Source organism: Carex rostrata, chromosome 18 (assembly GCF_964058835.1).
Source record: "Carex rostrata chromosome 18, lpCarRost1.2, whole genome shotgun sequence".
Classification (NCBI taxonomy): domain Eukaryota; kingdom Viridiplantae; phylum Streptophyta; class Magnoliopsida; order Poales; family Cyperaceae; genus Carex; species Carex rostrata.
Genome location: NC_135935.1, coordinates 9,146,088 through 9,160,046, shown reverse-complemented (window position 1 = coordinate 9,160,046; position 13,959 = coordinate 9,146,088). Strand labels below are relative to the sequence as shown.

The 13,959-nt window shown below is 33.7% G+C and overlaps 1 protein-coding gene and 1 long non-coding RNA gene across 3 annotated transcripts; one reads left to right on the top strand and one right to left on the bottom strand.

Annotated features, from left to right (window-relative positions):
• Nucleotides 1-3,153: 3,153 nt before the first annotated feature.
• Nucleotides 3,154-4,709, bottom strand: LOC144569588 (small ribosomal subunit protein uS13z/uS13y/uS13x). Of its 2 annotated transcripts, none has more exons than XM_078320029.1 (4): nt 4,570-4,709; nt 4,322-4,482; nt 3,727-3,915; nt 3,154-3,411 (listed from the first exon to the last, which is right to left on the bottom strand). In XM_078320029.1, exons 1-4 carry the CDS (start codon nt 4,570-4,572, stop codon nt 3,306-3,308), a joined length of 459 nt encoding a protein of 152 aa, XP_078176155.1. In that variant the 5' UTR covers nt 4,573-4,709; the 3' UTR covers nt 3,154-3,305. The 2 variants fall into 2 exon arrangements, with proteins under 2 accessions (XP_078176155.1, XP_078176156.1); XM_078320030.1 differs by lacking the exon at nt 3,154-3,411 and adding an exon at nt 3,536-3,584 and having other exon boundaries at nt 3,704-3,915.
• A 2,229-nt stretch (nt 4,710-6,938) lies between these two features.
• On the top strand, nt 6,939-8,087 carry LOC144569877 (uncharacterized). The gene is made up of 2 exons (XR_013516172.1): nt 6,939-7,390; nt 7,603-8,087. It is a non-coding gene; the product is annotated as an uncharacterized LOC144569877 (long non-coding RNA).
• The last annotated feature ends 5,872 nt before the right edge of the window (nt 8,088-13,959 follow it).

The window sequence follows — 13,959 nt, the reverse complement described above, 5'->3', positions numbered from 1 at the left end:
CTCCGCTCTTGGCTAGCCGATGTTGAAGGTCATAGTGTTTACCACTAAAGGAGAGGGTTTGTTTATTTTGCTGTTTTAGTTGTTTGTGTTGTTAGATGTTAAGATTTAGAAGTTGATGTTTAGATCTTGATGTTTTTTTTTTTAAATGCTGATGTAGTTTGATGTGTGTGATGTTCTAGATATAAAACGATGAATATAATTTTATGTTTTAATTAATAAAAATTATACTTGGCAGCCACGTCACTACCAAGAGTTTCAAAAAGAGAAATTGGCTTCCATGAATAGAGATGCTAATATCGCTGCTATAGGGAAGAAGCTGAAATCTTTTGAAGGTGAAGGAAGCAGTGGTAGAAGGCCAACATAGAGACTGATAAGAAAGAGATTATGAGGGTGTTTTGTAAATTTTCTAGTGGCAAGATGACTTCTAATTACAAAGGATTATATAAAATTGTTATTTACTTAGTTGTGATTGTATTATGGTAGTGTCGACCCTGATAATAACTGTAATTTGATCATTGTTTTCTCAATTGACCAAAATGTCCTTGTTTTACGCATTACTTATTGTACAATTTTTCTGGTAAATAAGAGAAGTTTTGCTATTTTACTTTGTTATTCTTAATTTGGGTTTTCTCTTCACTTAATTGACCTGTTTAAATGAAATTGCTAGAAAATTCAAACTGTTATAATTACACTTGAAGAAAAATTGAATTCTTCTAAAATTATTGATTGAAAAGTATACATTATATTAGTAAAGAGTTTAACAGAGTGGTTTTAGCTTTATGCAACACATGAACCATATGTATTGTTGTTTTCATTATATGGTCCATACACTACATGAAGCCAAAACTGCACTGTTCAAATTAATAAAAAAACTATACAAAAATCTGAGTTGTCTCCTTTTCTTGGTTAGACTGCTCACTGCTGGCTGTTTGCAAATTGGCCGGACATCATCTGTTGTTCATACAAGTACAACAAAAGTTGTTTAACAAGAAGGACCCCCAAAAAAATAATAAAAAAACAAAACAAAGAGTGAGGCTATGGTACATTTTGCAAAGTGAATATCAATCCATACTATGGATCGATATCTCTACTTTCAAGGTTCAAACAATCAATCAGAACCGCTGAACATGATCTCCATATGAAAATGTAGTTGAATATACCAATTTTACTTCTTTTTTTTAAGAATTTTTTTATATTTTTTAGATAGGTAGAAAATCACTATTCTTGAATGGTCTTGAATCTTTAAATCAAGTGATTTTCTATCTATTTAAAAAAAGTACAAAAAATTGTAAAAGTTTGAATACTCATTATATATATAAGAGAATAAAATGAAAATTCTAGGAATGGAAATAAACAGTGCAAGATCTTAACATACTAAAAGTTTGTCAACTATAATTACAAGAAGATAGCATGATAATTATCAAAACTATGCATAACAAACAAATATTAATAAATGAAATAATAGCAGGCTTATTATATTGAATTTCAAAAGGATGGTTAGTGACTTGACAAGGCTATCTTGTAATATATGGAGAGAAAAAGTGCACAAAGTTACCTCATTATGTGCCTCCATGCCATCAGGATATTTATTACAAGAATTTCAACAATTAACTGTGCATAACTGATGTACAAAAAAAAGGATTAACTGAATACCTGATTAGTTCCATGCTCGAGCCAACGATACTAAAAAAAGTAAAATTATAAAGTCATAAATTTTGACAAATTAAAGGTACTTTCATTTTACCAGAGAGCCCTTTCATTTTGGCAAACCATTTGGCCTGCACAAAATGCCTGAAGCGTCTTTAATCGGTGCGCCTTATGTACTCTAAAATTTCTAGAGTACATAAGGCACCGAGTATGAACCGAAACCCGCTCATTAGCAGTCCTATCTAGAAACTATGAAGCTCAGACGAAGATCCAAGCTATTTAAATTCACCCTTTATACTAAAAGAATTACAAAATGATCCTTAAGTATTCATTTGAAAAGAAGTATCAGTTAATTCTAGCTAGTAAATTTTGCTTATAGTTACAAGAGGGCCTTTTAGGACTTTGGAATTTGAGTTTTGGTTTGTGTTGCAACTTTGCAATCCCTAACACATCAACAAATTAAAGTAGACCTTCAAAATTCAAGAATAAGACTCCAATAACAAAATTTCTCTGGTTTTATATTCACCATTAACTGCCTTGCACCTTAAGAGAGACAGGTTACCAGAAACATAAAAAACAAAATTAACAAGGATAATAAAAAATTATCCTTGAATAGTAGACCTTATAGATGTAATGAGAGAAACGCATGTGTTGATCGACCCGCATATCGGCATATGAACATTTTGTATTGGTTCAGTTAACATGCCAGTGAGTTAAGACCTAAGAATGCTAACGTCACACTCTAAGACCACAAATTTCCTATTTTCAATTTCTATATATTATCAGCCCAACCCAATGTATAATATAACGTCTTCAATTTAACCACACGTGTAAAATTTTCAACCTTTTGGTTGTAATCGTAATCAGGTGGTCCTATTTATACGATACACTGTTTATATACTCATATTTGAACCCCAAACGATTCTTAAATTCATTGCAACATATTTGACAGCATTTTAACAACCTTTCTCATCAATTTTAGTCAGACCTCTTAACAACAACAAAAATGTTTACTTCTCTCATATTTATGGCTTGCGGTTGCGGTTCATTATTCTGGCAAAATACCAAAGCAAAGTCACAAGTTCCCTATTTATATAAGGTTAACGAACTAGTTACAATTGGAGAAATTATATATGAATCTCTTTCTTGAATTAGGCTCTCTGTAAAAAAATTAGTAAATCAAACTGATTGCCATGATAAAAATTTAGAACAAATCTATGGGTGCGTTCCTTGCGTTAAATTTTCACAGGAGCTATTGAAAGTCAGAATAAAAAAAGAAATCATTAACATAGTGCTTTCATACAGTCGTATATTTGTTATCAAATTAATATTTAAAATTGAAAAACAATATCTCATCTTTATTTTCAAAAAATGTTTCCACATTGTTTGTTTTATATGTTTCTGGTGAATAACCATTGAAAACATATAAATAATTGCTTATTCGATACATATGATGCGATTTGATTAGAAACCGAACTTAGAAAGCAACAAAACATTCAGCATCAATGACTCGAAACAAGACTCCTAAATACTTGAACAAACAACAAAATCCAACTACAAAACACCAAAAAAAAAAAAAATCACCGTCCAACAAAACTGTTTGCATAATTAGGCCTCAAATATATTCTAACACGTAAGCAACATCATTAGACAATAGCTTATCGCTTCTTGGAGACACCAACAGTCTTACCCCTACGGCCAGTGGTCTTGGTGTGCTGTCCACGCACACGCAGGCCCCAGTAGTGACGCAGCCCACGGTGATTCCTGCATTGCAAAACAATATTGACATTATAAACTCCTACTTGAATTATTAAATCTAATTTCCTTTGCGCTGAATGTTCCCCTCAAATAGTTCATCACATCATTTGAAGCATCATCATATATTTCAAAACAGAATGATTAATCTCTAGAACAAAAGTTACAATCCAAATTGATTTCTGTGGCCAACCTCTGCTGCTTCTGAATGATTAAACTTTTCAGTAACAGACTTCAAACTCCATCTGATGAAGTTATTAACCTGATCTTAAAAATAAGAAGGGAATGATTTAAATTTAACTATGGCCATGAAGACATTTTAACCTGATCTTCTTGAGGCGCTCAAGATCATCCCTGAGCTTCATGTCAAGGTTGTTGGAGACAACCTGGGAGAAACGGCCATCCTTGTAATCCTTCTGCCTGTTCAGGAACCAATCAGGGACCTTGAAAGCACGTGGGTTTGCCACCACTGTCATGAGGCGCTCCATCTCGTCAGCCTTCAACTCCCCAGCTCTGCAATTTGTGAAAATAAGATTAAGAAAACAGCATCAATCAATTGCAACAATAATGTTGTATTTGTACCTTTCATTTGTTTGAGTTGCACGAACTAAAAAACCTCGAAAATAAAACTGTGTGCACGTTGGAGAAACAACAGAAAAAGAAATGCAAAGAGAAGAACAAAATATACAAGAGGGTATAATCGGAAATATTAAAGTTAAAAGTATGTGAATTAACAGATCTGACAGGGCCCAAACCTCTAGCATCCAAAGTGCAACAGTTTGAATACTATTTGTGGGGTGACTGTTAGAACAATTGAAGAAAGATTTATGGGCATTTGGGTCAGGAGAGCCGTTCAATTCCAGGAGTCGCTACAGCTGGGTCCCACACGTATATTAGAACTGGAGAGAATAAATGATACCTCTTGTTCATGTCGATATCAGCCTTCTTGCAGACGATGTTGGCGAATCTGCGACCGATACCCTTGATGCTGGTCAAGGCAAACATGATCTTCTGCTTGCCATCCACGTTAGTGTTCAGAAGACGGAGAATGTGCTGGAAATCTTCGTTCGCGATCAAAGACTGAAATTTTGCAAATACAAACAATTAAATTCAAAACCAGATACGAATTACTTAACTTAGGGCTAAAAGGCGTAGAACCAAGCCAACCATGGTGGCGTCGTGCAGAGAAGAGAGGAGTGTTTCGCGAAAGAAAGGAGTGCGGCGCTATACGAGTTGTATCGTAGGGTTTCCGCCGTCAGAGAAGAGAGGAGTGCTGCTGCTGCTGCTGCGTTATAATACGAGCTGAGCTGAGCTGAGCTGAGAGGCCCAGCCCAGTGCAATTTTGGGTGTTTCGCAAATTTGAGGTTGGATCCGGGCTACAATTCATGGATCCGTATTTCTTCTGCAATTACAAAATAAGGGTCTGAATTTAGTTTTAACATAGTTTACTAAAAATAATCAAAATTTTGAAATTTTTTTTAAAAATACCAAGTCTCAGGATTTTCTTGCGACTTGAGATTTTTTTTTTTTTGCCCAAGTCGTAGGATTTTCCTGCGACTTGGGATTTAATTTTTTTTTTTTTGCAATATAAAAACTCCGTTGCACTATATCTCTTTGAATTTTGAAAAAAATAATTATTATCGTGTAAATGACATATATTAAACAATCATAGATAATTTTAATGATCTTTGAATAATAAATGAAACCGTAATCCATTAAACAAATAAGCAAACACACACAATAAATAGTAAATGCATTTTAAAATAATTATATGAGTAATTCTTGAATAATCTCTTAGGCTTTTAAAAAAACTAATACCAGTCGTTGTATGTCTACCATTTATAGAAAACTTAAACTGAATTTTTGAGGCACTAAACGACATTTTTTTGCAATTCTGATTCCTTCGGATGCCCAGGGGTTCCCCTATGAACAAAATTCAGATCTGTCTCGTCCCCCCCTTTTCGAATTGTGGTCATATGCGCAAATTCGACTTTTCTAGCCAAAGTTATGACTGTTTAAAGTTAAAAAAAAAATGTTTCCGTGCAAAAACACCAATAATGCACATATGCTTTATGCTCGGCTTAACGACAGTAGAAGTATGCATCGATGTTTCATTGTCAAAACATCGATGACACATCCAAAATTGCCTTAAATAATTTTACCTCAAATAATTTGAGAAAATACATAGTACTTCGAACCACTTAATATGATCTCCATGTTAAAATGTATTGAAGACCAACTTTTATATTTGTTTTTGTAACATTTTACTATTTGAAACTAGAAATAAAAATATAAGGAATAATTGAAGAGCAAAAATAACGAGATATTTGTATATTAAAGATCCACTAAAAGATTCAATCACTTTTTTTATAACTTGTACCATAATGAAGAGAGATTCCATTTGTGTACGTGTATTCTTGTAGTCAAATAGATATCGATCAAAAGAAAATGGAAAATATTACTTTCTATTAAGTAATTCTAAAAGGTGCAAATAAAGTAAATGGGATGGATTTGTTGCAAATTTGATTTTGTTGGGTTCAATTTTGGAATGAGAGTTTTAACTAAAACAAAAGCAATTTAAACAAGAGGAGGGTTCAAATGCACCCAAATTTTTGTGCATCCAAATACATCCTATTATTTTTCTCCATTTTTAAAGTCTGAATAGTCAATCTGAACCGTTAGATATGATCTATATATTAAGATGTGATTGGAGACCAAATTTTACATTTTTTGGAATTTTTTTACTATTTATTAAGCCACTTTGAAAATCGCTGATCCAATGGTCCAGAAAATGTAAAATCAGCGATTTTCAAAGTGGCTTAATAAATAGTAAAAAAATTACAAAAAATATAAAATTTGGTCTCCAAGCACATCTTAATATATAGATCGCATCTAACGGTTCGGATTGACTATTCGGACTTTGAAAACGGAGAAAAAGAATTTGAAAGATAGGGTGCATTTGAACCCTCCTCTTTAAACAAATAAATAAAAGGAGTTTTTGTTTTTCATTCAAATGAATTGTTATTTTAGAGGATCTGAATCCGGGGATTCTTGGAGTTTTCGAGTGAATGAGAGCTTTTTGGAAAGGGCAAGAGACGAGTGATGAATTTGAGATGATTTTGGTCTTGATTGATTTGAAGCACTTTAGCCAGGGCCTTCGGTCACTCTTTTTTTCAATGGGAATCGAGGAAATTTTCGACTCATTGGAGTTGTAATCCTTTTAGTGTTCGGATTGGATGACTATTTTTGTTCATCTCGGCCTCATATTTGTTTCTAGGGAAAATTAGTTTTATGTCACTCCAAAACATTGAAATTATGAATTTGCCACCTCAAAACTTGAAATTAGTTTTTTGCCACCCCAAAACTTAGAAATTTATGAAATTGTCACATATATACAACTAATATACATATTGGATTAAAAATATTCTGAAAAGTATTGTATAAAAAACGTATTTTCATATTTCCAAAATTACCCTTCAACAGATAAAATGAAATTGATCTCTCCAGTCCCCTTCCCTTCATCCCCTTCACCTCTCTTTCACCCTTCCCTTCCAGCCCTCTTCCTCCGCCAGGGGAGCAGCTTGGTTCTGATGCCTAACGAAGCTGATTTCATCAAAATTGATTAAATGAATCTCGCTGTCTAACGAAGCTGAAGAAAACGAATTTGATTTATTCAGAATTTTTGAACCCAGTAACCAATTAAACCCACCCTGATCTCCCATTCCGACTTCTCATCATTTCTTGATCTCACGCAGTGTCGTCTGTTGCTCTCGCGCGCGCAACTCTGTCGGCTCTCTCTCTCTTGCGTGCGAGCAACTCCGCGTCGCCTCTCTCTATCGCACCGTCCCTCTCGCGCGTGATTTTTATCCATGTCAGGACTCTCTCCCTTTATTTATATCTTCATATGAGTACGCACAAGCTCAATCTTCAGAAAGGCACAGAATTGAATGATGCTTGTTTACTTAGTAAAACCAAGAAATTAAATGAAGTAAGTTTATTTTTTTTGCGTTGTTTGTTCTTGGATTTATTCTGAATTTTAGCACGATGCTTTGTAGCTGAATTTTTTTTTTTCTTTACCAGTATTTATTTGTTTGAAAAGGCCCAACCTCTCTTGATTAGGTAACATAAGAAAAAAATTATTTGTATAATAAATATCAATTGGGTTATTAATATTCCTTTTTTTTTAATTTATGATTTTAGAAATAAGCACCTGTGAATGGACTATGCCTTGGTGTTATCGGGCAAAAATTCAACAAGCTATAGTTGGCTGTGCAAGGTACAACCACAAAGGATTTGAGGTGGCACATATCAGTGACTGCACTGGATGCTGGAGAAAATTAATTCGAGGTGGTACAAGTGGTACCAGTGGTACCAGTGGTACTAGAGCTGGAGGCAGGCTTCAACATGGAGCCGAAGTTGGAAGTTTTTAAATATAGTATGGTCTATAATAAACATATAATGCTGTGCATAATTTTGTTTGGTATGATGGTCTGAACCAATTATCATACTTGTGGGATTACTTTTAAAAAGATGGAAGGATTTTGTGTTTGAAAATGCTGCCAACTATACAAGCTTTCAAATAGGAATACAGAAGTGGTTGCTTTATGTACAACTTGTTGATGGTTAAAATGTATGAACTTATTGATAGTTTATATGTACGCTTTTGTTTATAATGTTTGGTTTAATTCTAGTGAGTTTAAATTTTGTTGCCTTCTGAAATATAGCAACAAATGAATGTATATTGCAGACGAGACCCACTAACTACATCACTTATCAAGTTTTAGGAGCTATCAAACCTTTCATAAATTCAAAAAATAAAATTTATCTAAATTAACGATGCAATTACCATCCTGAGCTATCATTCAACATCTTTTTATCAGTCTAATTACAATCTCCATAAAAAAAAATACTGATTTTCTAAATTACGCTCCATAGCCTTTTATATTGTTTCTTTCACTAATACTAAAACAACATTTGTACATAAAGCATTATCTGATGCTGAAATTTAATCTTATCTTGACAAAAACCATAAGCTTTCAGAACAAATTCTGATATTGATTCTTTTACTCAAAAAACCTTCAACGATGACATCTTACATCAAAAAGGAAGACAAATAATCACCATATTGCCTACTACACTAAAATAAAAATCTACAATAAGTTAACCATAGATAAGTAAGTTTCCTTGCACAATTGTTGACACTACAACAAAACATCACCAAAACAATAACATTTATAGTTTGGATCCTAAATTTTGTCTATATGAAGCTACATTCAAAGAGCCGAATTAAAAAATGCATCCACAGTTTAGCCATTCTATTTCTCTAAACCTGCAAAGAACAGAAAAATCTGCAGAGGGTGAAGAAATTACAGAAAAGAAAAAGTCAATTGAGAATATACACATCCTTATTTGTTATTCTATTGGTCAGTTGTAGGTACTATTAATTGATTCAAGACATAGTCAGACTTGATACTTTTGTAATTCCAGGTATAAAATTATTGGGTTTTTTTTAACATTAATAAAAATAACCACATAATTTAAAAGATAAAAGAACATACGACTCAGGGGAGATGTACTCAATTCTCTTGTTAACATTTACTCTCGCCTCTGCCAAATCATACTTGACAAGAACTGACTCAATTAACTTGACAAGAACCGGCAATGGGGGCCAAGAACAGTAAATAGTTATCTGTGAGTTAAATCATCAATTTAAGTGGAAAGACCTTCAACCTCGGCAAATTGCAATATTCATGTCCCTAGCATGGCAAATTTGGAAATCGTGATGTTCACACATATTCAATGGTTGCAATCCAGAGTTCACTTTGAGGCAATTGTCCTTAAACCAGATGTTGGTACCCAAAACTATACCTGGCCATAACAGTGCAATGGCTATTGGGGATTCCAAATTGTTGCAGAATAGAGCAAATTCTGCTTGATATGCCTGCTGGTCTGATGGCTCCATGGATCAATGGGGTAAAGGTGGTGCAGCATACATCTTGGAGAATCATCAACAATTGGTCAAGTATGAAATAAAATATTTTAAATGGGGAATATCACCTTTTCATATCGGGAGAAAACATGGTTTGAAGGAGTTATTCTTTGAGAAGCTTGGTTGGAGCGAGCCTTATTGGTTGAAGGGAACCATGAGTTAATGAGAGGAGAAGGGAAGAGAAGGGTGAAAGAGAGGCTTTACGAGAGGGAAGGGAAGGGTGAAAGAGAGGCTTCTCAGGTTTTCTGACTTGGCTTCTCAGGTGCTCGCGAGTGAGAGAGAGAGATCGCCAGAAATTTTTGGTGCTAGGGATTACGGGAGGGAGAGTGAGAGAGGGACTGGAGCGTCCATTTTAATTTCTCTGTTTAATTGAAGGGAAGGAAGGGTAAAATTGGAAATACAAAAATGCGTTTTTTGTAAAATATTTTTAATCAAATCTGTATAACAGTTGTATAAAAATGGCAATTTCATAAATTTCAAAGTTTTGGGGTGGCAAAAATCTAATTTCAAGTTTTGAAATGGCAAAAACCTAATTTCAATGTTTTGGAGTGGCATAAAAAAAAATTTCCCTTGTTTCTATCTGGATTTCTACTTTAGTGTATTTTGATGGAAAAAATATATATATATAAGTTAAGAGTGAATATTCTTTTCTAACTGTTCTCTCTCCTCTTTGGAGACCATTCTCTTTCTTCTCTATCATTCATTATATATCCAACTCTAAGGGAATATATATATATATAGAGTTAGGCTGGGGTGCTATGGATAGCATAGTGGCCTCTATGCTACAGCTCAATATTCGAGTTTTCAAAATCCAAACGGTCTATCCGAACCGTTCATCTTATTCTCCATATTAATATCTGCTTGGAGACCAAATTTTATAATTTTCTGAATTTTTTTATTATTTATTAAGCCACTTTGAAAATCGCTAATCCAACGGTTTTACTGTTTTATGCAGCCACCGTTGGATCAACAATTTTGTAAAATACTTAATAAATAGTAAAAAAATTCAGAAAAATGTAAAATTTGGTCTCCAAGCAGATATTAATATGGAGAATAAGATGAACGGTTCGGATCGACCGTTTGGATTTTGAAAACTCGAATATTGAGCCGTAGCATAGAGGCCACTATGCTATCCATAGCACCCCAGCCTAACTCTCTCTCTCTCTCTCTCTCTCTCTCTCTCTATATATATATATATATATATATATATATATATAGTAAGGCTATGTTATTTCGCGAATTAAACAAACTGTTTTAATTCACGTTTCTGAGCCTCCGATTTGCTTCAAAAATAGTTCTAATCTGATCTAAAAAGTTCGGAATTGGATGTGTCCTATTGAGCCCCTTTACATATCCTTGCTCAAATTAAAGGAACTATAGATCTCCCATTAAACCCCAGACGCTCCCCGACCCTCTCTTCCTCTCCTCCTGGCGACTGAGTGAAAACCTAAACCCTAGACCTACTTGACTACTTCGCACCCTCTCCTTCTCTATCACGCGAAAAAAAGAGGCGACATCGCTCAGTCGCTGCCTCCGATTGGAAATTTATTGCTTTCATTAATATGTCATTTCTATAAATTATTAGTATCCCGTTCATAAATTTTTTAAACCATATAAAATAAAATCGTCATCTCTAATATTTTACTTTCTAAAAATTATATCTCTTCTTCAATATTTTTATTTTCAAAAGTTATTTTCTCTCCATCCTCCTGATTTTTTTGTGACATATACTCACTCCGGATCCGGAACTGCACCGTATCCGAACTGGACCCGATAATCTACAAACAAGTTATGAGTATCTATCTAAGACTGGACCCGAAATATCTACGGATAGATAGGTATCCAGATCCCAACCCGACCTGATTTGAAACAAATAAGTATATGGATCGAAATTCGGACCCGAACACTTTTAAGGTACGGGTCCAAATATAATAGTATCCGGACCCGACCCGATCCAATAGCACCTCTACCGATACGGGTACAGATCCTATATTGAAGTATCAGAGTAACATAGAATTTCATTATGGTGACACAAAATGTCTAGATTACATTTTATTTTTATTTGCAAAACATAAGTCTAAAAAACAAAATGAGAAACTAAAAAAAGAAATAAACTTGTAGAAAACATACAAAAGGAAATAAGTTGTCAAAGTAAATAAAAAAAAAAAAAACTAAAAGGTGTCATCTTCTAATTGTTGTCATTGATGCTCTCTGACATCTGTTTTTATCAGAAATTCTGAATCCGACCAGCTGCTAATCTCTTGATCTATTTTGTTGTACTATAGCAAAAATTAGATCCAATTAACAAATACTTCAAAAATTAGTCACCATTTTTTTCATAACTTAATGTGGCAAAAAGGAACCTATCTTTTGACTAAATTTTTATTTGTATTGACCTGAAATATTTTTTTTGATTTGAATTTTAAAAGATGCAATGGCTAAGTATCTTATGTGACTCTTACTCAGTTCTCCAAAATTGATAATTTGAAAAATTTGAATATGGTTCATAATTCCAGTGTTGCAGAGGTGCATTTTTGTTACGCATTTAATATTTTCCTTTTCATTCCAGTTATTATTTATTATTTCAGTACTAGCAAAATGGCTGAGAAGCTTACCAATTATGTACCAGTGAATTATGAACAGTAGACCGTCAATACCACAGTAAGTCATGGAAAAAAGGTTCTATACCAGTGACTAATTTTTTGAAGTAGCTATTAATTGGATCTAATTTTTTGCTATAGTACAACAAAATTAAATTAAATTATTCACTGATACAGTACCTTTTTTCATGATTTACTGTGGCATTGACAGTTTACTGTTCATAATTCACTGGTACATAACCATATACCACTGATGGCTTTCTGTTCTGCACAAATTAACAGCTTTCCAAAATATAACACCAATTTAAATCAATCCCTCATATGTTATCAGAATAAGTGAACTCAAATAACAGAAAATAATTAACTAACTCAAACAAGCGTTGATCAAGAAAGATCTTCAAAATGTCTAATGAGATATCATTCTTCTTAATTTTACAAACAGACTCTCATATTTCTACATAATTAAGAAGAAAGGTTCAAACCACAAACAATTCATACCAGAAGCAAACAGAAAAGGGGTACCACTGATTACCGGTACCACTAAATAACTGAATATACAAAAGATTAAATAATTGAGTATAATATTTTATTCCTAAGATTAATTTTTTTGATAGTTCCATTCTTAAATTTATGCAACATGACTGGTATTGTCTGGTATCAAACCCCGTTATACCACATAATAGCACAATATCATAATTTCCTCAATGAATACTTAGAAATTCATAGTTGTACTTTCAGAATAACAAAAATCACAGTTGGAATGGTATGTCTGATACTGTTAATTTTGGGCTTAAATTACCAGTACACAAACAGCTACATTTTTTTTATAACTTTTAGTGCAGTCTGTTGGAACATTTGAAAACACTTCATCTGTTTTTCTGACAGATATGTTAAATACTAATTATCTCATGTGTGAATTATTGATTAGATAACACTAAAACAAAAATCAATATCTATCTTCCATATATTTCAACAGTGATACAGTCTTCTTCAAATGACAATCAAACACTCAAACCTAATTTCATTTTGCCAGAAGCAATGCTACAGAAAACCTAATTCTTTTTTTGTCTAATTGCTAATACCTATTATGCCCCTTTATTTAACCACCACAACTACAGTCAACATATGCCATCCTTGAACAGGTTAAAAGTCTCTATATCTCTTACCAGAATTTCCCTTCTGACAAACCTTGATACCAACTTCACAAACCGGTGACACTCTCCACACACTCGATCCAGCTGTAGCCTGGATTCGTCTCGAGTCCTTTCTTTTGTCATCATTTTTCTCACTGTATGAATATCCACCCCATCCCACCTCTCTAAATCAGCATAAAATTTGCAAGAGACTAAGGGATACCCAACATTTTCAGGGGCCAATTCGAACAAAAACTTGGTGGCAAATTCACCAAGATCTAATCTGCCGTGGATTATACAACTATCCAACAAAGCAGCCCAAACAGAAGCATTATGTTTGATCGGCATCTCTTCTATGAACTTCCGGGCTTCATCCAATAAACCAGCACGGATTAACAAATGTACCATGCACCTATAATAAAAAAATACTCACGCCCTTTGACAACCATATTTGAGCGACTACATACACACAGTAGCAAGAGAAAGGTGACTTCAGCAGGTCAAACTCTATCATGCCTTATCATCTTAGTAAACAGTTTAATAGCCTGAGTCGCTTCACCAAGGCATGCATGTCCCATGATCATGATATTCCATGAGACAACATCATTCCATCCACGCATGATGCAGAATTGAGACCATGCATCATCCATCCTACCACATTTTGCATACATAGCCAAAATATATATACCTCCGCATGTATCATGGATCCAAGAAGAAGCAAGGACATTGTCTATGTAAAATTAGAATAAATTTGATGTGAAAGAGTTCCACATAGTCTATGTAAAATTTGAATTTTTATGATGGGAATGCAACATTGTGTAAAATAATTCAACGT

Bases quoted from the DNA above. Each gene is read 5' to 3' on its own strand.
- LOC144569588 (XM_078320029.1), bottom strand. The intron at 3,916-4,321 runs GTATCATTTATT...CACAAATTGCAG, and splicing joins GATATCGACATGAACAAGAG to AGCTGGGGAGTTGAAGGCTG. The intron at 3,412-3,726 runs GTTAAAATGTCT...TTTGCAATGCAG, and splicing joins GAGCGCCTCAAGAAGATCAG to GAATCACCGTGGGCTGCGTC.